Source organism: Schistocerca piceifrons, chromosome 9 (genome assembly GCF_021461385.2).
Source record: "Schistocerca piceifrons isolate TAMUIC-IGC-003096 chromosome 9, iqSchPice1.1, whole genome shotgun sequence".
NCBI classification, from domain to species: Eukaryota; Metazoa; Arthropoda; class Insecta; order Orthoptera; family Acrididae; genus Schistocerca; species Schistocerca piceifrons.
In genome coordinates this window covers 165,432,415-165,459,216 of record NC_060146.1, presented here as the reverse complement: position 1 = coordinate 165,459,216, position 26,802 = coordinate 165,432,415, and the positions used below count along the sequence as shown (strand labels likewise).

The 26,802-nt window shown below is 43.7% G+C and overlaps 1 protein-coding gene across 1 annotated transcript in view; it reads right to left on the bottom strand.

Moving 5' to 3' along the window:
• LOC124716810 (insulin receptor-related protein-like) overlaps nucleotides 1-26,802 on the bottom strand; it is a 162,128-nt gene that overhangs the window by 114,055 nt on the left and 21,271 nt on the right. The window contains exons 3-4 of the mRNA XM_047243360.1: nucleotides 13,197-13,424; nucleotides 828-1,038 (exon numbers count right to left, since the gene is read on the bottom strand). Of these exons, the coding sequence (XP_047099316.1) occupies nucleotides 828-1,038; nucleotides 13,197-13,424 (439 nt within the window). The remainder of the gene's footprint in view (nucleotides 1-827; nucleotides 1,039-13,196; nucleotides 13,425-26,802) is intronic.

Here is a 26,802-nt window from a genome sequence, read left to right as displayed (position 1 = left end):
TGGAACACGGAGGGCCTGTGCTACAACCTGCTGTGTTTGACCAGCCTCCAGTCGGCCTAGTATTTTACCTCTCCTAACGTCATCAATATGTGTTGTTTGAGCCATTTTCAACACCCAGTCACCATTAGCACGTCTGAAAACCTCTGCATACTTACTCGCTGCACCGTACTCTGACATGCACCAACACACCGCTGCGTATGTGGACTGCTGCCAGCGGCACCGTGCGACGACCGCAGTTCAAATGCACCGCATTGTCATACCCCAAGGTGATTTAAACCCGCAAACCGCGCACCATGTATCAGAATTATCCTTAATTTATGAGCATGAGTGTAGTACTGGAGAAAAGCATGGCGGGAATGGGGGGGGGGGGGGTTAAAATGGTAGACGGAAACCAAGAGTTGAATATAGTAAGCAGGTTGAGAAGGATGTAAGTTGCAGCAGATGAAGAGGCTTGCACAAGGTAGAGTAGCATGGAGAGCTCCATCAAATCAGTCTTCGGACTGATGACCACAACAACAACAGTAGAAAGCTAACAGCTTTAGCTCAAAGCCCGCAGCCTCCAACAAACTTTTCAGAACGAAAGGAGGAAAAGTAGGAAGAAGAGCAAGCCTGGCCTCCCCTACTCCTACTCGAGTAGTCTGGTAAGGCTGGATGGGGAGGTCTTTCGACTGGTTTCGCGGTCGGGTATGGGGAAGTGGTACGATTTCGTCGGGAGATGGAGATGTGAATCGTTGGCGCGATGTGTCAGCTTAAGAGCGGCAGTGTCCGAGAGCAGATGGGAGGATGAGGTTGCAGTGTCAGACAGTGTACAGAGAAGGGCTACTCGCCTTGCGACAGCGGCCGCGGCAGGGCACGCAGACGGCGTAGCCGCTGGGCGCCCCCACCATCTGGTGGTCCTCCGGGCACTCCAGGCGGCAGCGGCCCTGGAACGGGATCCACGTGATGCCGGGTACCTTGTTGCCACCTGGAGGCAGCGGCTCACGCCGGCACTGCTCCTCGGACACGCAGCGCCGCCCGATGAACTCGAAGCGCAGCTCCCTGTGACCACACCAGGCTGTCATCACCCTCCTCATCATTACACGTTATATCTACATCTACATCTACATGATTACTCTGCAATTCACATTTAAGTGCCTGGAAGAGGGTTCATCGAACCACAATCATACTATCTCTCTACCATTCCACTCCCGAACAGCGCGCGGGTAAAAAGAACACCTAAACCTTTCTGTTCGAGCTCCGATTTCTCTTATTCTATTTTGATGATCATTCCTACCTATGTAGGTTGGGCTCAACAAAATATTTTCGCATTCGGAAGAGAAAGATGGTGACTGAAATTTCGTAAATAGATCTCGCCGCGACGAAAAACGTCTTTGCTTTAATGACTTCCATCCCAACTCGCGAATCATATCTGCCACACTCTCTCCCCTGTTACGTGATAATACAAAACGAGCTGCCCTTTTTTACACCCTTCCGATGTCCTGCCAATGAAACGCAACCTTTGGCTCGCCTTCCCCACAGTAATATCTATGTGGTCTTTCCAACTGAAGTTGTTCGTAATTTTAACACCCAGGTACTTAGTTTAATTGACAGCCTTGAGAATTGTACTATTTATCGAGTAATCGAATTCCAACGGATTTCTTTTGGAACTCATGTGGATCACCTCACACTTTTCGTTATTTAGCGTCAACTGCCACCTGCCACACCATACAGCGATCTTTTCTAAATCGCTTTGCAACTGATACTGGTCTTCGGATGACCTTACTAGACGGTAAATTACAGCATCATCTGCGAACAACCTAAGAGAACTGCTCAGATTGTCACCCAGGTCATTTATATAGATCAGGAACAGCAGAGGTCCCAGGACGCTTCTCTGGGGAACACCTGCTAAGTAGGTAGCTGTTGTATCAGCGTAATCTGAAAGGAACCTAATCGGTATACAGTCTGGACCTGAAGACTTGCCCGTATCAAGCGATTTGAGTTGCTTCGCAACCCCTAAGGTATCTACTTCTAAGAAACTCATGCTAGCAGCTGTTCCTGTTTCAAATTCTGGAATATTCCATTCGTCTTCCCTGGTGAGGGAATTTCGGAAAACTGCGTTCAATAACTCCGCTGAAGATCAAATCGTTACAGGCACTGAAAACTGCTAAATCCGGGTTAAGCTCAGCCGAAATTTTTGCGAAGAACCTAACGGTGTTCCGAAAAGATTGGCTAAACACGGTTGGCGGCGGTGTGTTTGTTGCTCTTAGAAATAGTTTAACTTGTCGCGAAATTGAAGTACATACTTCCTGTCAGTTAGTATGGGCAGAGGTCATTGTTGGCAACCGGAATAAAATAATAATTGGATCATTTTACTGACCTCCCAGTTCAGATGATACCGTTGCTGAAAGGTTCAAGAAAACTTGAGTTTCATTTCAAACACGTATCCGACTCATACGATAATAGTTGGTGGTGACTTTAATTTAACCTCAATATGTTGCCGAAACTATATGTTCAGTTCCGGAGATACGCATAAAATATCATCCGAAATTGTGCTAAATTATTTCTAGCAGTTAGTTCACGAGCCCACGCCAATAGTAAACGGTTGTGAAAACACACTTGACCTCTTAGCAACAAATAATCCTGAGTTAATAACCACCAGCAAAACACATACAGAGATTAGTGAACTCTGGGTTGTCGTAGAGAGACTGAATATTGTAATCCCCAAATCCTCGAAAAATAAGCTAAAAATATACCTATTCAAAAAAGCAGATAAAAATTCACTTGTCGCCTTCCTGAGAGACACTCATTCCAAATTAATAATACAAGTGTCGACCAGATGTGGCTTAAATTCAAAGAAATAGTATCGGCAACATTTGAGAGATTTATACCAAATAAACTAACAAACGACGGAGCTGATCCTCCATGGTACACAAAACGGGTTAGAGCACTGTTACAGAAACAACGAAACAAACATGCCAAATTTAAACAGACCCAAATCCTCAAGATTGGCGATCCTTTACAAAAGCTCGAAACTTAGCGCAGAGATCAACGCGAGACGCCTAGAACAGTTTCCACAACGAAACTTTGTCTCGAAATCTGACAGAAAATCCAAAGAGATTCTGGTCGTATGTGAAGTTATGTTAGCGGCAAGAAACAATCAACGCCTTCTCTGCGCGATAACAATGGAGATACTATCGAAGACAGTGCTGCCAAAGCAGATGTACTAAACACAGCCTTCCGAAATGCCTTCACAAAAGAAGACGAAGTAAATATTCCAGAATTCGAATCGAGAACAGCTGCCAACATCAGTAACGTAGATGTAAATATCCTCGGAGTAGTGAAACAACTTAAATCACTTAATAAAAGCAAGTCTTCTGGTCCAGACTGTATACCAATTACGTTCCTTTCGGAGTATGCTGATGCATTAGCTCCATATTTAACAATCATATACAACCGTTCGCTAGACGAAATATCCGTACCTAAAGACTGGAAAGTTGCACAGGGCACACCAATATTCAAGAAAGGTAGTAGGTGTAATCCACTAAATTACAGGCCCACATCGTTGACGTCGATGTGTAGCAGGATTCTGCAACATATATTTTGTTCGAACATTATGAGTTACCTCGAAGAAAACGGTCTATTGACACACAGTCAACATGGGTTTAGAAAACATCGTTCCTGTGAAACACAACTAACTCTTTATCCACATGAGGTCTTGAGTGCTACTGACAAGGGATTTCAGATCGATTCCGTATTTCTGGATTTCCAGAAGGCTTTTGACACTGTACCACACAAGCGGCTCGTAGTGAAATTGCGTGCTGATGGAATATCGTCTCAGTTATGTGACTGGATTTGTGATTTCCTGTCAGAGAGGCCACAGTTCGTAGTAACTGACGGAAAGTCATCGAATAAAATAGAAGTGATTTCTGGCATTCCCCAAGGTAGTGTTACAGGCCCTTTGCTGTTCCTTATCCATATAAACGATTTTGGAGACAATCTGAGCAGCCGTCTTAGGTTGTTTGCAGATGACGCTGTCGTTTATCGACTGAGAAAGTCATCCGAAAATCAAAACAAATTGCAAAACCATTTAGAAGAAATATCGGAATGGTGCGAAAAGTGGCAGTTGACCTTAAATAACGAAAAGTGTGAAGTCACCCACATGAGTACTAAAAGGAACTCAAACTTCGGTTACATGATAAATCAGTCTAATTTAAAAGCCATAAATTCATCTAAATACCTAGGTATTACAGTTACGAACAACATAAATTGGAAAGAACACATAGGAAATGTTGTGGGAAAGGCTACCCAAAGACTTCGTTTTATTGGCAGGACACTTAGAAAATGTAACACATATACTAAGGAGACTGGCTACACTACGTTTGTCCGTCCTCTTTTAGAATACTGGTGCACGGTCTGGGATCCTTACCAGAGAGAATTAACGGAGTGCATCGAGAAAGTTCAAAGAAAGGTAGCACGTTTTGTATTATTGCGAAATATGGGAGATAGTGTCACAGAAATGATACAGGATTTGGGCTGGAAATCATTAAATAAAAGGCGTTTTTCGTTGCCACGGAATATTCTCACGAAATTCCAATCACCAACTTTCTCCTCCGAATGTGGAAATATTTTGTTGACACCGACCCACATAGGGCGGAACGATCACCACGAGCTATACGAGACTGGAATAATAGAGAATTGTGAAGGTGGTTTTGCAGAGGATCCATGTAGATGTAGATGTAGAGTTTCAGTCTGTGCTTCAGAGCTTTGAAGAAATACGCTTTTTTATAGAGTGACTTAGCAAATGTCATGGAATAGTGGTACACAGATGGCGTAGGTGCGTTGTAAGGGCATTACACTTGCCCTGTGTCAGCTGCAGTTGTATAGGAGAACTTCTGAGGAGGGTTGTGCAAGTGATTTGTGTAACTTGCAACGTCGTTAAGAGTTGACTCCATTTGGAGTTCAGTGTTTGGTGTCCGAAGGATGGGAATTTCGATTTTGGCAGTGGGGTAGGAATTTGGCTTGACACTGTCAACCGCGTGGAGGGTATATCGTTAATGGTTGAATGAGGGCGTCACAGTCCACAACAGACGAACTACCAGCCATCCAGCCACCCACAACGACCGTGACAGGCGATGTCTGAGACGGATTGCCAATAGTGAGAGAAGGGCAACAGTGCAAGAGATCATGGCTCAATTCAATAAAAGACCTGACTGACACGTCTTCCAGTGGACAAGCCATACGAACATGGGCTCCATGTGGTATATGGGCTGGCACCGCATAGAAGGTGCCACTGTTAACACAACGTCATCGGGCACAATGCCTTGCATTCCTCGTCAGTCACAGGGATGGGCAGTGGAACAATGGCTTAACGTGATATAGTCATAATTTCAACTGCACCATGCCGAAGGGAGGCACGGTGTGTGGCGTAGACCACACGAATTTCTGGGTCCTGCCTGCCAAGATGTGGTCCGAGGCGGTGGTGTCTCTATTGTGGTTCAAATGGCTCTGAGCACTATGGGACTCAACTTCTGAGGTCATCAGTCCCCTAGAACTTAGAACTAGTTATACCTAACTAACCTAAGGACATCACACACATCCATGCCCGAGGGAAGATTTGAAATTGCGACTGTAGCAGTCTCGCGGTTCCAGACTGCAGCGCCTAGAACCCATGGCCCCTTCGGTGCATTTTACTGGTACGAATGGGCCTTCCAGTTGTTCCGGAAAGGGTTTTGATTGCTCTGTGGTGTAATGAGCTGCTTGGGGATCATCTCCACTCAGTTTTGGCCTTCCGACACATGTTACCCGGGAACGGTTCCAGGAACATGCAGGAGAAGTCCAAAGCATGAGTTCCCCACCTGGGTGCCCAGATTTGAACCCCATCGAGCGTATCTGGGATGTCACGGAACGCACGCTCCTTGCTGTGCATCCTGCACCCACGAGCAGATCAGAACTGGCTGCCGCTTTGCAAACTATTTGGTTTCAGCTGCTTCCAGAGGAGTACCAGGGACTTGTGGACTCACTTCCACGGCGTCTCACTGAAGTATGCAGGGCCAGTGGAGGCTCCATGTGATGTGCCTATCCCATGACATTTGCTAAGTCAGTGTCCTGCTGACCATTATTCAACACCATGGAGATGGCATGGAGCACACAAACATTGTCATGAAGGGAACGTGTAGTGGATGTTTGGACATTGAAATGGTTAGCACTTCAGCAGAATCGCACAAATTATGTAGGTGTAATACCATATATACTCTGTACACAGTGAGTAAGCGGTAACTGTTTACAATGTGCCACAGTAATGTAGGACAGGTACAGATGGACAACTTGGTGCCAGACGGTTGTGCTCTGTCAAGCCGCAAAACAGTCTCAAACTGGCGAACATATTAGCCCAGTCGACAAAGACCAAAAATAGGTGAACAGAAGAAAAAGTCGTGTAGTAGAGATATTCCGTGCAGTGCTATGAAGGGCCATGATGAACAACATACTAAAAATCACCTTCAGTACGGTGTGACCATGGATGTGGGGGGAATTTCAAAGATCACTTTTAATTTTTTTCTCGAGTAGCTCCAAAAACGCGGCTTCTAGCGAAAATGCTTAACAGTAAAAAATTAAATTTCGTACAAAAAAGGTCCCATTCGGTTTCTTCTAGGACTGATAATTTCCTCGTTGCAGAGATTGGAAGAATGCAGATTGTTATTAAAATGTGTTTTAATGGCATAAAATTGTTGTTCAATGTAAAATGAAAGGGTTAAGCGGTAATATTAAATTGTGTACCACGACTAAGTTCAGTAGAGTGTTAGTAATGGTTAAATTGTATTCCAGAAGCGTAACAGGATGGTGGCGGCTGGAGTGAATGGTAGAAGCGCAAGAGAAGATAGGTCGAAGGATTGTGGCCACGCGTTCCCCTCCTTCATAAGTCTGTAAAATGAAGACCGAAGAGGTCAGTCCCCACTCTCTCTACGATGTTACGCCACAATAAGTAATTACAGGGGGTTTCACGAAGTTATACCGACCATTCCGCACCTCGAGTAATGAAACACTGACAATGCAGTGTGCAGACACACCAAGGGGTGCTTCTACTCCACAGAGTGCCCTAACACTACACGCAATACAGATATGAATTTATTCTTAGTCATACCTGCGGCTATCTTCACAACAATTGAGGACACAGATACGGTTTCTGGACAACGCATCCATATAAGGTAGCTCTAATTTATACTGTGTTTTCCCATGGAAACATTTTTTCAGCAATTCAGGATTGGCTAGGTACCTGAAAGTTGGTTTTATAACGTCTAATACCGCAAGTGGCAATTCATGTTTGTGGGTGTATGCTTCTCCACTGTGTTTGCCTGAAGATAAGAGGGTTGTCCAGAAAGTAAGTTCCGATCGGTCGTGAAATGGACATCACAGTGAAAACCCGATGAAGCTTTGCACAGATGTGTTGGGTAGTGTCTCTAGTATGACCGTTGATCGCATCAAGACGCCCTTTTCAGTTGTGAGCGCACAGTGGCGAGTAAAGGTGCCCAGAACAACGATGTCTCCCGCCAAGTAGGAGGGCCCACTGAGAGGCTTCGCCTTAATGAATGCAGCCCACCTAACACAACTGCCACGCACTTCTTTCTTCACGGCAATTCTCAGCCGCACTCTGCAGGGGCAGTGAAGACGCTCCTGCAGCCTTTTCGATGGGAACTGTTCGACCACCCACAACACAGCCCTAATTGGCTCGTCCTGAGTATCGTCTCTGTTCATACGAATCGCTGGATACGAACACAACACCTGGGCGCAGGCTACGCGCTATAGACCAGCGTAGAGAATTATCGGAAAGCAAAGGCGGTTGCCTTCTATGACGATAGTGTTAGAAATTTGGTATAAAGCTCCGACAAATGTCTACATCAGAGCGGCGACAATGTAGAGAAGTACCTGGAAAGTGTAGCTAACTCTTGCAAATAAAAGGTTTGCGATTTTCACTGTGGTTTCCATGTAGCGACTGATCGGAACTTACATTCTGGACAGCTCTCGTATTTCCACCAGAATATGTCACAAAGGGAATGTTGAGGATTATCATCAGTTGAAAGTTTGTGACAGAATATTGCCCACAAGACATCTCCTCACTTTGTTAGATATGCATTCACTGTTACGACCTATTTCGAGCAAAAACAGATTGATATATGCAAAACTAAAAACTGAAATCAGTTTGTAGCACGCAATGTTAAAGAAACCACGTCGTAAATAGAGGAACAAGCAAAGGTAATCTTTCTGACAGCCTTCTAGACTCATCTGCAGTTCGTATCGATTGTGTGAACGAAAAAATAACGCACAAAAAAATCCTAACGTAGGGAAGGTGAATCACAGCATAGAAAGAGGCGGCATGGCAGGCGCAAACGCCCAAACAAACTTTTTTTAAACCTATTTGTAGCCGAAATTCGATTATGAAACATTACGATGTTATTATCAAAGAACTGATCTACTAAATTGCGCAATAAAAAAACACGAATTTTTTCGCAATTTTTGCCTTGCATCTGCGCGTAAAGAATCGGGGATCGCTGTGGCGGCTACTTAACTGGTAAACTGTTTCGAGTCCACTGTGCGCTAGCGAGACAGTTCTATAAATCGGAGCAGAAGCGATGCACTAACTCCTTTCCCCTCTCCCGCCCTTCGTTTTTCCTCTGCTTCCCCCCTTTTTTCTTTCCCATCATCTGTCAAGGTTCCCCCCATCTGCCCTCGGCTGTGGTGTGTCATATTTGCCAACTTTTCAGTGCAGTGTTCAAGTGAATGTTCAGTGTTTTCTTCCTTCCAAAGTGTTGCGAACAGAAATCATGCTATCGCTGGGTGTGAATTTTATGTCTCTTGCGAACAGAAACCAGCCGGTCGCCGTGTTTTTTAATTGTCTGTCTATTATTTTACCTGCCTGCTTCATATGTATTTTATTAGAATCATCATCCCTTTGTTCTATGTTTTAAGACGGGGTAGGACGTCAAACGGGCCGACTTCGAGAAGGAGAAGCACCACGGGACATTTTAATTTGCACTGTCTATACTTTTACAAATAAATTCATAAAACTCTGTCAGCATGACCAGGAACGATTCAGGATTCACACTCATAGCAGTGGAAGTTCAAAAACACGAAAAAATAATATTTTTTAAATCTGAAATTTCATGATTTTTTTCACTTACTGTTGGCTGCATTTTTTGCTATAGGTACACTTTTCTTCACAAGTAAGAGAGATCCTTCGATGAATTTTGCACAGCTTACAAACCATACTTACAGGTGTATGAAACTCTAGAATTTATTTAATCTATGGAAAAATGAATGGGCTGTTACGTTGTAAACTTCGTGTTTAGAGAAAACTCGAATTTTATAGTTAATTATCTCAATTTTTACAATAGTTTTTAAGAGATTTGGGAAATTCTAGAATTTCATATACCTGTAAGTATGGTTTGTATGCTGTGCAAAATTCATCGAAGAATCTCGCTTACTTGTGAAGAAAAGTGTACCTACAGGAACAAATGCAGCCAATACCAAGTGAAAAAATGATGAAATTTCACATGTAAAAAAAAAAATTGTTTTGTTATGTCTTTGAACTTCCTCTGCTATGAGTGTGAATCCTGAATCCTTCCTGGTCATTCTGACGAAGTTTTATGAATTTATTTGTAAAAGTATAGTATGCCATCGGTGTTTGCTAAAGTTATCGAGAAGGTTGTATATACAAGGTTACTGGAGCATTTAAATTCACATAATTTGCTGTCAAATGTACAGTTTGGTTTTAGAAATGGTTTAACAACTGAAAATGCTATATTATTTTTTCTCTGTGAGGGTTTGGACGGATTAAATAAAAGGTTGCGATAGCTAGGTGTTTTCTTTGATTTAACGAGGGCTTTTGACTGTGTTGATCACAAAATATTACTGCAGAAATTGGACCATTATGGAGTAAGGGGAATAGCTTACAATTGGTTCGCCTCTTACTTTAAGAACAGAAAGCAGAAGGTAATTCTCCGCAATATTGAGAGTGGTAGTGATGTTCAGTCCCAATGGGGCACTGTTAAGCGGGGCGTTGCCCAAGGGTCGGTGCTGAGGCCACTGCTGTTCCTTATTTATCTAAATGATATGCCTTCTGCTATTACAGGTGATTCAAAAATATTTCTGTTTGCTGATGACAGCAGCTTGGTAGTGAAGGATTTTGTGTGTAATATTGAAACATTATCAAATAATGTAGTTCATGAAATAAGTTCGTGGCTTGTGGAAAATAATTTGATGAAGACTCAGTTTTTACAGTTTCTAACTCACAATTCAACAAGAACCGACATTTTGATCAGACAGAATGGGCATATTATAAGCGAGACGGAACAGTTCAAGTTCCTAGGCGTTCGGATAGATAGTAAGTTGTTGTGGTAAGCCCATGTTCAGGATCTTGTTCAGAAACTAAATGCTGCTTTACTTAACATTAGAACAATATCTGAAGTAAGTGACAATTCAACACGAAAATTAGTCTACTTTGCATATTTTCATACGCTTATGTCATATGGTATTATTTTCTGGGGCGATTCTTCTGATTCAAAAAGGGTATTTTTGACTCAAAAACGGACTGTTCGAGCTATATGTGGTGTAAGTTCAAGAACCTCTTGTCGACCCCTATTCAATAGTCTGGGAATTTTGACATTGCCCTCACAGTATATATTTTCTTTAATGTAGTTTGTTGTTAGGAATACTAGGTTATTCCCGAGAGTTAGCAGCTTTCACTCAGTTTATACTAGGCAGAAATCAAATCTGCATGTGGAATGCACTTCCTTGACTCTTGTGCAGAAAGGAGTGCACTATTCTGCTGCATCCATTTTCAATAAGCTACCACAAGAACTCAGAAATCTTAGCAGTAGCCCAAACACTTTTAAGTCTAAACTGAAGAGTTTCCTCATGGCTCACTCCTTCTATTCTATCGAGGAGCTCCTGGAAGAGCAGAAAAATTAAGCAAATTCCTGTGTTGCATTGTTGATTTTCTTTATTTAAACTTACGAATTGTCGCCTGAATACGTTTCTTATACAGGGTGTTACAAAAAGGTACGGCCAAACTTTAGGAAACATTCCTCACACACAAAGAAAGAAAATACATTATGTGGACATGTGCCCGGAAACGCTTACTTTCCATGTTAAAGCTCATTTTATTACTTATTACTTCTCTTCAAATCACATTAATCATGGAATGGAAACACACAGCAACAGAACGTACCAGCGTGACTTCAAACACTTTGTTACAGGAAATGTTCAAAATGTCCTCTGTTAGCGAAGATACATGCATCCACCCTCCGTCGCATGGAATCCCGGATGCGCTGATGCAAGCCTGGAGAATGGCGTATTGTATCACAGCCGTCCACAATACGAGCACGAAGAGTCTCTACATTTGGTACCGGGGTTGCGTAGACAAGAGCTTTGAAATGCCCCCATAAATGAAAGTCAAGAGGGTTGAGGTCAGGAGAGCGTGGAGGCCATGGAATTGTTCCGCCTCTACCAATCCATCCGTCACCGAATCTGTTCTTGAGAAGCGTACGAACACTTCGACTGAAATGTGCAGGAGCTCCATCGTGCATGAAGCACATGTTGTGTCGTACTTGTAAAGGCACATGTTCTAGCAGCACAGGTAGAGAGTCCCATATGAAATCATGATAACGTGCTCCATTGAGCGTAGGTGGAAGAAACTAAAATGAGCTCTAGCATGGAAATTAAGCGTTTCCGGACACATATCCACATAACACGTTTTCTTTATTTGTGTGTGAGAAATGTTTCCTGAAAGTTTGGCCGCACCTTTTTGTAACACCCTGTATTTCATTTTATCTGTTTCTACTATCGTGTTATAATTTCATATATTGACTCGTTCCATGACCATGGAGACTGCTCCTTAATTTGGTCCCACGGAAAAATAACTAAATAAATAAAAGTAAAAGTGCAAATTAAAATGTCATGTGGTGCCTCTCCTGCTACAAGTCGGGCCGTTTCACGTCCTACCCCCCTGAAGCTCCACGATTTCTCGCCATGTTACCATTTAAGTCTCCGATTTTATCGCCTGTTTTTATTATATATTGAAAGGTATGTGCTGAGATTCGATCAGGATAGAGCCAGTGAAAAATGTCGATAGTTTCCAACCGCAAGGTTGGACGATAGTACATCTTCGAGTAGTAAGATCTTTGACAGCTAACAGAGCTAGGTGCACGCGGTAAAAGTTTGAGTAGTGGTGAGGAGATGCGCAGAGACAGCAGACGTGTTTCGAGTCGGAGCTAGATGCCTGCAGGAGGCAGCCGGGTCGTGACAGCATCAAAGTAAGAATTGGCACTACGCACATGATAAGCTATATATTGAGCGAAACTCGGCACATACCTGGGGAAACTAGAAAGAATAATTAATAAAATAGGTTTTCTTTGGTTAAATAATGTCTAAAAGCTAGATAGTAATCCCATTGTTGATGCAATAAGCGTTTGTGAAACTTTCTCGTAAATCCGTGCTATAGAAGTTTTTTTTAGTTTTTCACATGTGCCTTAAAAGTTTGAACAATAAATATTTTTTAGATAAAATGAGACTTTCATCCTACACCTTATGTCGTTCTCCACATCCTGTGCTTGCATTGAACCAAAAGGTACATTAAAGTAAAGTTCCCACGAATAAAGCTAATAATTTCATTTATCAGAGTAAAATAATCTATATGCCATTGCACAGTTGGAAAATTATTCAGATCAGGACAGAATTTTTATTAAGTAACAAACAGGGCCAAAATGAGTAAAGTTATCTACAATGACAATTTTAATGTCATTGCACTACGGCTGAGTTGAATATATGTTTTATTATCGGCGAAACGGGAAGGAGTGCACGAGCTAAGTCCACAGACGCAGTCAGATGCAGGTTCGTGACTTTCATTTATTTTTACCACTAAACTTTCTTGCAGTCAGATGTGTATTTTGAGTATTAATTTTCCAACAATATTTTCATGCAGTCAGATAAAGTTCAGTTCAGTTCAGTTCAGTTCAGTTCAGATGCAAGTTTTATTAAAAACTAAAGCAGTCACATGCAGGTCAGCCTAGTTTAAATAGAGAAGTTTTATTAACAACACTTCCAATATTATCTTCATCTTTTTAAAACAAAGTCTGTAGGCTGAAGAGCGGCATACTAAGCTGCTGCCAGCCCGCCCCCTTCGGGGGGAATCGAAACTCAATGAAGACGAAGAAGAGTGCACTGACCCGGTGCTGGGACAGGAGGGGACGCAGCGGCCGTCGTGCAGCACCCCGCGGCAGGCGAAGCAGGCGTCCGGGCCGGGGCCGTCGCAGCCGCCGAGGCACTGCGGGTGGCAGCGTCTGCAGGCGCCGCTCTGGTCGCACCAGCGCGGGTCGCCCGGGCGCTGGCACAGCCGCGGGCCCCAGCAGCGCGTGGAGTTGCAGCTCGACTCGGGGCAGGGCTCGCGCTCCGGCCTGCAAGCAGAGGACCACCCCCGTCTCACCACACCACACGTTTTTTTCTTTATTGTTATTTTAATCACCTATTACAAGGCGGGCTGTCAACAGCATATTACGCTGCTCTTCAGCCGTGAGTGGTACAATAAAATGACATATAGGTGGCACAGATAATACAATAAAAACGGCGGGCAAAAACTATAGATACGAAAAACAATAAACATGAAGCCGTTCACGCTGGACGAGAAAAAACACTAACACTTGTTGACACGGTGCACATAACACGGATGACTGCGACGGCACACGTGAACAGTGGTGGCGTGACGGCGAAAGAACACTAAACACAAACGAAAGCACACACGCGGAAATCTGTAGCATTGGCTTTTGGCGTTTGCTGTCTCCCTGTGAAAACCTCTGAAACTGCGTGCTATGTTTGTAAAGCATGCGTAGGGCGCTCCCACACAATGTAGCGGAATTTGTTTTTAAGCTGAACATGGGGTCGTTCTCCCTTTCACTCGGGCAAACGCTGTCTGCTCTACGGGCGGTCACCGGCCGACGTAGATAGGTTGACTTGTCCTCTGAAGGGACCAGCCCCCCGGCGTGCGGTTTGCCTCTCCCGAACTAAAAGCCCCTGCGACCGTCGTGTCTTGAATGTGTGTGTGTATGCCAGCCCCGAGTATTTAAATCTCAGTGCGCACTTGCGATTTACTAGTTATTTGCATATCGTTTACATGAATTCATACAACATTTACTTTATCTTATCGAGTTTGGGTTCGAATGAAGCGTCTTGATGTGCAGAATATGACTGTGAGGGTGGAATATGTAAGCAATGAAGTTCAGGAGACCACGATGTCTTACACAATGACACTGTAATTCTGTCAGAGACAACAAAATACTTGGAAGAGCAATCGAACAGAATGGATAATGTTTTGAAAGGAGGGTGTAATGTGAACATCAACAAAAGCGAGACAAGGATAGTGGAATTAAACCAGGTGATGCTGAGGGAATTAGATTAGGAAACGAGACACTTAAAGATGTAGGTGAGTTTGCTATGTGGGCAGCAGGATACCTGATGACAGCTGAAGTAGAGAGGAGACAAAATGTAGACTGTTAAAGGCAAGAAAGAGAAGAGAAAATTGTTAATATCAAATACGGACCTAAGTGTTAGGAGGTCTCTTCTGAAAGTATTTGTCTGGAGTGTGGCTATGCATGGAAGTGAAACATGGACAATAAATTGTTTAGGTATAAAGTGAATAGAATATTTCGAAGTGTGGTGCTGCAGAAGAATGCTGAAAATGATATGGGTAGATCATGTATGAGGGTTGGAAATTTCATAGTGGCAACGATTTATTTCCACCTCGTACAAAATAGATACGTGTTTCAAAGTTTTACCGACCTTCAAAGTAGCCGCCAGTATTGCGTATAACCCGTTGCCAGCGATGTGGAAGTCGTAGGATACTCTTAGCAGTGCCAGTTGTGTTGACAGTTCGAGCGCGCGGTCTATTGCCCGACGAATTTGTAGCAGTTCTGAAGCAAATGCCGTGAAGTGTGTCCTTCAGTTTACAAATCGAGTTGAACTTACGAGGGCTTAAGTCAGTGGAGTGTAGTAGGTGGTATAGCACTTAGCAGCCACATCAGTCAAACAAATCAGTAACAGCTTGCACTGTACGTACTTGAGCATTGTCCTGCAAAATGATGATTAGGTCCTGCAGAAAGTGTCATCACTTCTGTCTCTATGCTGTTCACTTTTGGTACACAACCCACGACCAGCTTAAAGACAGAATTCGTGTTAATATTTGACTTATTAAACTGATAGTTCGGTAATTTTCACACTTGTTAGAACCTCCTTTCTTTGGAATTGCAGTTATTGCATTCTTCTTGAAGTCTCAGGGTATTTCACCTGTCTCGTACATCTTGCACGCCAGATGGAAGAGTTTCGTTATGGCTGGCTTTCCCAAGGCTATCTGTAGTTCTGACGGGATGTCTTCTACCCCAGAGCCTTGTTTCGAGTGAAATCTTTCAGTCTCATCCTCATCCACATTGTCTTTCATTTCTATAACATTGCTCTGAAATTCATCTCCCTTGTATAGATCCTCCTTCCACCTTACAGCTTTCCTTTCTTTAATTAGGACTTGTTTTCTATCTGAGCTCTTGATACTGATACAGTGACTTCTCTTTTCCCCAAAGAGCGCTTTGATTTTCGTGTAGGCGGTATCTATCTTTCTCCTAATGAAATATGCTGATAAATCATCACATTTGCCCTCAAGCCACTCCTGATTAGCCCCTCTGCACATTCTGTAGGCCTCATTTTTTAGACGTTTGTATTCCCTTTAATCTGCTTCATTCGCTGCATTTTTAAATTTTCTCCTTTCAGCATTTAAATTCAATATCTCTTGCGGTTTCCCAGGATTTTTACTTGGCCATGTGTTTTTTATCTATTTGATCCTCTGCTGCCTTCAGTATTTCATATCTCAACGCTACCTATTCGTCTCATACTGTGTTCATTTTCCCTTGTCTAGTCGCTCGTCTCCAAATGCTCCCACCGAAACATTCAACAACCTCTGTTTCTTTCAACTTATTCAGGTTCCATCACCTTAATTTTCTACCTTTTTGACAAGTTCTTGAGCCTTAATCTACATAACCAATAAATTGCGGCCAGGTCCACCTCTGTCCCTGGAAATGTCTTAAAATTTAAAATCTGGATCCATAATCTCTGTCTTATCATTATATAATCAATCTGAGACCTTCCAGTGGCTCCAGGTCTCTTCCACGTATACGATCTTCTTTCACGATTATTAAACCAAATGTCTGCGATGGGGCTCTGTGCAAAATTCTATCAGGCGGCTTGCTCTTTCATTCCTTTCCCTCAGTCCATATTCACGTACAGTTTTTCCTTCTCTTCCTTTTCCTACAATCGAATCCAGTCCCCCTTCACAATTAAATTTTCGTTCTCCTTAATTATCTGTATTATTTCTTTTATCTCCTCATACACTTCTTTTATCTCTTCATCATCTACGGAGCTAGTTGGCATATAAACTTGTACTATTGCCGTAGATGTTGGCTTTGTGGGTATCACTGCTGCAATAATGCATTCACTATGCTTTTCGTTGTAGCATTCCGATCTACATATTCATTCACTTCTGCATTATCCCAATCTGAATTTGTATTTATAACCCTGTATTCACCTGGCAGAAGTCCTGTTCCTCCTACTACCGAACTTCAGTAATCTCCACTATCTCTAACTTAAGTCCATCCATTTTTTTTAAATTTTCTAACGATCTGTGCGATTACGGAATCTAGCATTCCACACGCCGATTCGTAGAATGCCAGTTTTGTTTCTCCTGATGACGACATCTTCCTGAGTAGTCCCCACCTGGAGATCCGAATGGAGGACTATTTTACCTCTGGAAAATTTTACCCACGAGGATGCCATGATCTTTTACAATACAGTAGAGCCGCATGCCCTCGGTAATCGTTATGGCTGTACTTTCCTGTTGATTCCAGCCGTTCACAGTACCACCACAGCAAGGCTGTTTTTGTCGGTGCTACAAGGCCAGGTCAGTCAGTCATCCTAACTGTTGCCCCTGCAGCCTCTGAAAAGGCTGCTACCCTTCTCCAGCAACCACACGTTTGATTGGCCTCTCAACAGATACCTCTGTGATGAGGCTGAACCTACAGCACGGCAAACCATATTGCTGAGGCACGCAAGCCACCCCACCAACGGATCATGAGTGTAGCTAGGAACTCATGATTTTTTTCTGGTAGATATTCCAGTCTAGTGACCCATGTTAGAATCACATGAAGCTATGCGCCCTAGAGATCACCATAAGCAGATTCTATCATTTTCTACTGTTTGTGCTGTTGCGAGACATGAGGTTGCGTTTTGTGAAGCATTTGCAAATACTTTTAGTTCTGCACATTTAAGTACTGTGCAACAAATGGTTCCGCTACGGTCGCAGGTTCGAATCCTGCCTCGGGCATGGATGTGTGTGATGTCCTTAGGTTAGTTAGGTTTAAGTAGTTCTAAGTTCTATGGGACTGATGACCTCAGAAGTTAAGTCCCATAGTGCTCAGAACCATTTGAACCATTTTGAAGAAATGGTTGAAATGGATTTGAGCACTATGGGACTTAACTTCTGAGGTCGTCAGTCCCCTAGAACTTATAACTACTTAAACCTAACTTACCTAAGGATATCACACAAATCCATGCCCGAGGCAAGATTCGAACCTGCGTCCGTAGCGGTCGCACGGTTCCAGACTGTAGCGCCTAGAACTGTGCAACATATCAAAGCTATTAGGAAAGTATTGTTAATAATTCTGTTCCCAAATTTTATGGCAAGTAAAATTCTATACATTTTTAAAACTAATGATATTATCGTGTATGTGATTCAGTTATGTTTTGTCGCTCGTACGCCATCTTGTGCCTCTGTTAATTCAGTTTCCGGTTTCAGTCATTTTGATCATCTTCTGACTGAGCTAAAAAGAGAAAATGTGCGCATTTATGAGGAACATACTGTAATAGTAGGCTATCGACTAATACAGACAGTACCAACACATAGTCCGCGAGATCAGCAAATATAACTGTCTTCATAAAGTTAACAGAATAAGCAAAAATTTATATAGCCATAAAGTGGCATCGTCACATAGAGTAAAATAATGATGAAATGGTAAACACTGGAGCGAGTTGAAGACTACACACACCCATGAATGAATACAAAGACAAGAGTGAATACTACTTATAGACAGAATAATGGTGGGACAGACGACTGATCCATCCTACAAGAGAAGTGGGGGTTCTCCAAGACACGGCAGCACTGTGACGTCACACAGAGGCAAGAGCTGCAGGCGTACTCAATATCCAATCGTGGGTTGGATCAGTGAGCAGCCATGAGACGATGTGCATGTCATGCTTAAAGGTCGTTTAATTGAGGAAAGTCCATTGTGTCAATCAATACCAACATGCCACATATGTTCACTTATGCAGAAAAAATAGACATATTGTTTGTGTATGGGTTCTGTAATGGCAGTGCCCATACAGCTGTGACTAAATACCAGACACACTTCCATCGATGAACCCCGTGTGCTAGGATACTTCCCAGAATTTTTCAAACATTGTGTGACTCCAGAACACTACCCAGGGTACACACAACACCACATCATCAGACCGTACAGTCAGTTGAGGAATGGGAAGACATTACTGCAATGTACAACTGAGTCCCCCCAGCAGTACACAGCACATTAGCCATCCGCTCGATATTCCACACGCGGGAGTGTGGCGTACGTCACATTTTGAGGGCTTGTATCCAGTCCGTGAGCCGTTCATGCAACATCTGCATACTGATGACTCAGTAAGCAGACACCAATTTGGTTGGCTGTATACAGAGACATCATGAAATACAGGGCTATTACAAATGATTGAAGCGATTTCATAAATTCACTGTAGCTCCATTCATTGACATATGGTCACGACACACTACAGATACATAGAAAAACTCATAAAGTTTTGTTCGGCTGAAGCCGCAAAAATGGCTCTGAGCACTATGGGACTTAACATCTATGGTCATCAGTCCCCTAGAACTTAGAACTACTTAAACCTAACTAACCTAAGGACAGCACACAACACCCAGCCATCACGAGGCAGAGAAAATCCCTGACCCCGCCGGGAATCGAAACCGGGAACCCGGGCGTGGGAAGCGAGAACGCTACCGCACGACCACGAGATGCGGGCGCTGAAGCCGCACTTCAGGTTTCTGCCGCCATAGCGCTCGAGAGCGCAGTGAGACAAAATGGCGACAGGAGCCGAGAAAGCGTATGTCGTGCTTGAAATGCACTCACATCAGTCAGTCATAACAGTGTAACGACACTTCAGGACGAAGTTCAACAAGGATCCACCAACTGCTAACTCCATTCGGCGATGGTATGCGCAGTTTAAAGCTTCTGGATGCCTCTGTAAGGGGAAATCAACGGGTCGGCCTGCAGTGGGCGAAGAAACGGTTGAACGCGTGCGGGCAAGTTTCACGCGTAGCCCGCGGAAGTCGACGAATAAAGCAAGCAGGGAGCTAAACGTACCATAGGATGGTGCTCCACCGCACTTCCATCATGATGTTCGGCATTTCTTAAACAGGAGATTGGAAAACCGATGGATCGGTCGTGGTGGAGATCATGATCAGCAATTCATGCCATGGCCTCCACGCTCTCCCGACTTAACCCCATGCGATTTCTTTCTGTGGGGTTATGTGAAAGATTCAGTGTTTAAAGCTCCTCTACCAAGAAACGTGCCAGAACTGCGAGCTCGCATCAACGATGCTTTCGAACTCATTGATGGGGACATGCTGCGCCGAGTGTGGGAGGAACTTGATTATCGGCTTGATGTCTGCCGAATCACTAAAGGGGCACATATCGAACATTTGTGAATGCCTAAAAAAACTTTTTGAGTTTTTGTATGTGTGTGCAAAGCATTGTGAAAATATCTCAAATAATAAAGTTATTGTAGAGCTGTGAAATCGCTTCAATCATTTGTAATAACCCTGTAAACTTTATACGCATATGAGGCTACATTTACAGTAATGGTATCGTGAACACCCACAGTTCTCATACACAGGCGATGGAGAACCCACATAACACTAGGGGAATAAGATTCCAAGTTAGGTTCTCAGTGAGCGTCTAGTGTGGTATGATAGGCCCCATGTTCCTGCCAAACTGCACGACGCACACAGCATTTGCACGTTTCCTGACTGAGTATCTGCACTTCGAGAAGACGTGACACTGGATTGACGACGTCCAATGTACCTGCAGCATGATGGATCACCGATTCACTGCACCAGACAAGTATCCCAATATCCGAATAGCACATTTCCTCAACGGTGGATTGGCCACGGCGGACCCATTAACTGGCTGGCCAGATCACCCTATCTAACACCATTAGACTTCCATTTGTGGGGCTGGTTAAAGCAGGACGTGTGCACTATGAAGTTGGATACACATGAATAGCTTGTCTCTCACGATTGTTGTTGCTCAAATTCAAGCCCATAAAGGTGGTGTTTCATGGGCAACACAACACACCATTCAACGTGCTACCAAGGGCACTGAAATGTGTGGGTGACTTTTTGAACACCTCTTGTAGGATAAATCAGTCATCTGTCACGCCATTATTCTGCCCACAACAGCGCAGAGGAAGGTCGAGCTGGTAGCGATAGGTTGTAGGAAAGACAGTGAACTGTTGTGACGATGGTGGGTCCTATCTGTTATGAGTTAGTTCATCATGAAAGCAGCCTAAGAGTGGGGACCACAGTAGATAGACGTATGGGCAGCCTACTAGCAGTTATGTTAATTGCTGCATCACAAAAGCAGTCTTTCTCTACCTCGTGATGACTGGGTGTTGTGTGATGTCCTTAGGTTAGTTAGGTTTAAGTAGTTCTAAGTTCTAGGGGACTGATGACCACAGAAAAGTCCCATAGTGCTCAGAGACAAATGAACCATAAAAGCAGTCTGGGAGTGGGGGCCGCAGTGAGCAGTCGTGTCGGTATTGGCTCTCGTCAGTTGTTACGAAATGTCATTTATAAAAGTGTTTAGCAATGCATAGCCACAGGTCAGCCTACAATGAGGCTGCATATACATGTTGGAAATAATTGAAGATTATCTACCCACAGTTGCAGAATGGTATTGATAACATTGTGCAATGTATTAAGCGTACAACGAATCGTGATGTGAACAATCACAGGAGTCATTAAATGGCATCCCTTAAAAACGTAAAACTGTTTGCTCTTTACTGCGAGACAAGTAGTTCAGGGTTTCCTCCAAAGACTACTATTACAGCGCCACATCCTCCACTTCTGTACAAGGCCACGACCGAGCGTTTCCAGAACAGCGAAGCAACATCTCTGAATTTGTTAAGTCAGCGGAACCCAGAAAAACCGGGTGATGTGTCGGAATTGCACATCTCCACCAGCAACCTCGCGTGTACAGTCACTCTACCACAATCACAAGCAGGAGCACGTCTTGCCAACACAAGGATAGTGTTGCACAGTGTTATAATGATGTGAATGGTGTACTGTTCCTTGCAGACATGACAGACATTTCACACTCAAGTGTGCCGATTACCTCGACGTTTGGTTCCCTCCCCCAAATCAACCAGCAAGTTACACTCAAGCAAAGTGGGGAAATTCACCGGGTGGGTATGGTGACGTCCAAGCACGATGTCTCCCTTCTGCCATTCTCTCAGGCCTCCATGCTGGACATCTTACTGCGATGATCCCATACAACTGACTGGTACCTACGCACCACTACAATGTCGCGACTTACAGGGGTTCGACAAAAGTATGGGAACAGGAAAAGTGCAACACATTACCATGACTAATAGGGTGTCAGAGAACTGTTGGCACTCAAAACAGCTTCCATTAGTCTCAGATTGGATAAATACAGGTCCTGTATGGTTTTCAAGGAAATCTTACACCGTTCTTTCTTCAAAATAGTGGTATCCTCAGGTAATGATGGTGGGAGAGGACAGTGGTCTCACACCCTTCTGACTAAAGTAGACTGCAAAGATTAGATAATATTGAGGTCTGGTGACTTGTTGCCAGGGGCGACACAAAAGTTCATCCTTGTGCTCAGAAAACCAGACCTGGATAATACAAGCTGTATGAAAGTTGGGGGGAGGGGGCCTCTCGTCATGCTACACAGCATTACCACTCAGTGACAAACACTGTACCATGGTATGGTACTTATCAGCCAACATGGTCACATAATCTTTGACAGTAATGCAATCTTGCAGAATACCTGTGCTACCTATTGAATACCAGGATAAGGCTGCCCAAATCGTCACCAAATCCCCAGTATGTCTCACTTTTCAGATGTAAGCTCGGCCAGAAGTTGGAAACAGTGTAAAACGAGACTCATCCCTGAGCCATGTTGCAGCTCGTGTTGGTGCCGTTGGTAGGTTGGCATCGTGTAACAGGGATAGTGCCGTCTCGTTTTCTTCTCGTGTTTACAGCCGCCACTATGTTTGCTAGTGTTGTCTGTTCACAAGTGGCAGCAGCAGCGGATATCTAGTACCATAGTACTATCTTTGGAATGGCGTCATCTTTTTTCTAGGTTGGAGTGTGTCGGGTACTTCGGTTGGGATGGAGAAGCAGTGAGGTCTTGCAGCACGAGGACATACCGGGACCGCTGGCAGCATGCAGGCAGTGCCGAATTGAGGGGCTGCAGTTGCGAGGGCCACAAACTCGTTGTCCAGCGGGCCCAGGACGTTTGAGTTGAGTGAACATTAACCCAGTAGTGAAACCCCCACTATTTTGAGATCACGACGTTTGTTCGCATATTGCTGCTCACAGGGTCGCTGAGATGTAGAGCAACGAGTGGAGTGTTTGGAGTTGGCAGTATTAATCAGCTGTCCTCCACTTCTTATTATTAATCACTGAATTCCTTGTGTTTATTGATGAAGTACAACCAGCGGTATTTTTCTGCCTAGTGGTCGCTAACGCCCCAGTTACTTGCCCTGGAGGTTAGCGTATTTTCGCGGCAGTGTACCTTTCCTCGTCTTGCTGCTGCTGTCTGGTGAGGAGTGTAGTTCTACAGCCTCCTTGATTGTGGTTCGGATATTTGTTCTTTTAGACTACCTTGATCATAGTGGTTCCTTCTGCTTCTAGATGTTCTAAACACCGGATTCTGAAGACGCAGTGCTGTCCATTGGTTCCACCTTGCCTGGATTATTCCATCATTGTACTGATTACCACATGTTAGGTAGATTTTGCAAGAGTGTTGGTCTGCGTTTAAACTGTCACTAGTTCGAGTTGCCATCCGGTTAAGTGAATACAACTCTTGGCTGCCTGTGTCATCGGTTATGAAGTTGAGCAACTTTCCCAGGCCGATCCTTGGAGCGCTGTCTGAGGCCTACTTCTCTCTTGGTTTGATCAGATTGCGATGATTGTTATTAAAAAATATTTTAATTTTGAGTTATTACTATTGGAGCCTTCAGCCGACAAGTAATTTGAATTTCTTGTCAATAAGGCCTTCAGCCATGAATGAAACTTGTCTTAAGAATGCTTAATTAGATATTGTCTCTTGATAGTGAAATTTTGATTGTGTTTTTTTAAAAAAATATTTTAGTATCTCTTGGAGAAGTTTAACTGTTTTTAAAAATTTGCTATCCAGGCCTTCAGCCGTTAAATTGTTTTTTTGAGTTATTACTATTGGGGCCTTCAGACGACAAATAATTTGAATTTCTGATCAGCAAGGTCTTCAGCCGTAATGCAATTTGGTGAAAGAAATTTTGAATTAGATATTGTCTCTTAATAGTGACATTTTGATGACTGTGTTTTTTTAAAAAATGTTTTACTATCTCTTGTAGAAGTTTAACTGTTCTTAAGGATTTGCTATCCACGCCTTCAGCCGTCAGATTGTTTTTGAGTTATTACTATTTGGGCCTTCAGCCGACTAATAATTTTAATTTCTGGTCAATAAGACCTTCAGCCGTGAGTGCAACTTGCTTAACAATTTTTTACTAGACATTATGTCTTAATAGTCAAATTTGATAATTGTTCCTTATTGTCAACCTCATTTGTAATTGGTTCCAAAAAAGGCGTACGTGTTTTTTTTTTTTTTTAAACTGAGCAACCAACGGTAACTAAGAAAGGCCCTGTCCACACTGAACCCTGTCTTTCCCTAAGTTCCGCGTCTCAATCCCACCAAATGACTTTCTTCTATTACTCCACAGTCCAGGGTTTATGGCTTCACTACCACATTTTCCTGTTAACTGCATTTGCGTCACTGATGATTGATTTCGGAATTGTAGTTCGCTCCCCAATTCCCAGCTTATGGAGCTCCCTTCGTGTTGTTTTGGTGTTGACAGGGTTCGCGAGACATTCAGTTCTGCAGTGACTTTCGCAGCTGTCGTCCTCTTATTCTTCGTCACAATGCTCTTCAACGACCGTCTGTCACCATCACTCAGCACATATCTGCATTGTGTCTTAGCGTGTGATCTTTCCCCGCTTTCCCTGTATGTGGTAGAAATCTTCGATACTGTGCGTCTTGAAATACCAAACACGTCGGCTACTTCGGTTACGGAAGCACCCAACATATGAGCAACAACAATTTGGCCACACTCAAATTCAACGGCTCCAACATAACGCACCCACATCTACATCTACATGGTTACTCTGCAATTCACACTTAAGTGCCTGGCAGAGGGTTCATCGAGCCACTTTCATACTACTTCTCTACCATTCCACTCTCGAATGGCGCGTGGGAAGAAGGAACACCTAAATCTTTCCTTTCGAGCTCTGATTTCTCTTATTTTATTATGATAATCATTTCTCCCTACCTAGGTGGGTGTCAACAAAATATTTTCGCAATTGGAAGAGAAAGTTGATGATTGAAATTTCGTAGATAGATCTCGCGACAAAGAAAACCGTCTTTGTTTCAGTGACGGTCACCCCGACTCGCATACCATATCAGTGACGTTCTCACCCCTCTTGCGCGATAATACGAAACGAGCTGCCCTACTTTGCACAGAAAACGGTTCTATCCACAACTTGCAACGTATTCAGATTATTGCACAGGTGTTGTTCATGGTCAAATACAGCAGCCTGTCCTGAATGCTTGGCTAGCGTCTGCGATTATCTTCGGACATGCATTTATCTTGGTGTTTCTAAATTTTTCTCCACCTCCTCTAAGTTAGCAGTGGAGGTTCATATATTAAAGTTCTACCACCTTTAACCCAGGTCCAGAACCCCAAAGCAATCAGTGTGATCTTATAAAGAGGTTGGTAATATTTCATCTAATGAGTTTATGAACACAATGTCACGTGAAAACTGCTCCATGTAGACACACTGTTCAGGTCGAGATCTAGGTGCACTGGACTTTGTCTTCATCCTGCTACAAGCAACCAAATGTGGCGCCTACTAAGGTAATATACTGAGGTGACAAAACGCATACGACACCGATACGCACAAATACAGATGGCGATAGTGTCGCATAAACGAGGTGTAAAAGGGGATCGCATTAGAGGAGCTGCAATACGTACTCAGGTGATTAATGAGAAAAATTGTCCGAAGTGATTATTGCTGAACGACTAGAATTAACTGTGAATGCTAGTTGCAGATAGAGGCATGGGGCACTCCATTTCGGAAATTGTTAGGGATTTCCATATTCCGAAATCCGCAGTGTTGAGAGTGTGCCGAGAAAAAAAAATTTCAGGGATTACCCATCACCACGGACAATAAAGTGGCCAATGGACTTCGCTTAAAGACAGAGAGGAGGGGCGTTGGCTTGGTTGTCAGTGCTAATAGACAAGCAACACTGCGTGAAAAACGCAGAAATCGATGTGGGTCGGGACGAGAAGCGTATTCGTCAGGACAGTGCGGTGAAATTTGTCGTTAATGGGCTACAGCAGCAGACGACCAAAGCAAGTGCATTTACTAACAGCTCGACATCGCATGCAGCACTTCTCCTTTCGTGACCATATCGGTTACATACATAAGAAACTATCAGCCTCCATTGCGGCTGATAGTTTCTTATATATTAGATTACCACGATTGTTGACTGGGCTGCAGTGTTGAAAGTACTAACATATCGGTTAGACTCTAGACGACTGAAAAACCGCGACCTGGTCAGATGAGTCCTGATTTCAGTTGGTAAGAGGTAATGGTAGGGTTCGAGTGTGGCGCACACCCCGCAAAGCCATGGATCCATGTTGTCAACAAGGCAATTTGCAAGCTGTTGGTGACTCCACAATGGTGCATGCTCACTGCGCAGAAATAGTTATGTTCGGCTACTTGGAGTTCATTTCCACCCATTCATGGACTTCGTGTTCCCAATCAACGATGAAGCTTTTATCGGTGACATTGTGCCTTGTCACCGGGCCACAATTATTCGCGATTGGTTTGAAGAACATTTTGAACAATTCGAATGAATGATTTGGCCATCCAGATCGCCCAACATGAGTCCCACTGAACTTCATGTGACATAATCGAGAGGTTCGCGCACAAAATCCTGCACTGGCAGTAGTTCTACATCTACACCTACATTTATACTCCGCAAGCCACCCAACGGTGTATGGCGGAGGGCACTTTACGTGCCACTGTCATTACCTCCCTTTCCTGTTCCAGTCGCGTATGGTTCACGGGTAGAACGACTGCCGGAAAGCCTCCGTGCGCTCTCGAATCTCTCTGATTTTACATTCGTGATCTCCTCGGGAGGTATAAGTAGGGGGAAGAAATATATTCGATACCTCATCCAGAAACGCACCCTCTCGAAACCTGGGCAGCAAGCTACACCGCGATGTAGAGCGCCTCTTTTGCAGAGTCTGCCCCTTCAGTTTGCTAAACATCTCCGTAACGCTACCACGCTTACCAAATAACCCTGTGACGAAACGCGCCGCTCTTCTTTGGATCTTGTCTAT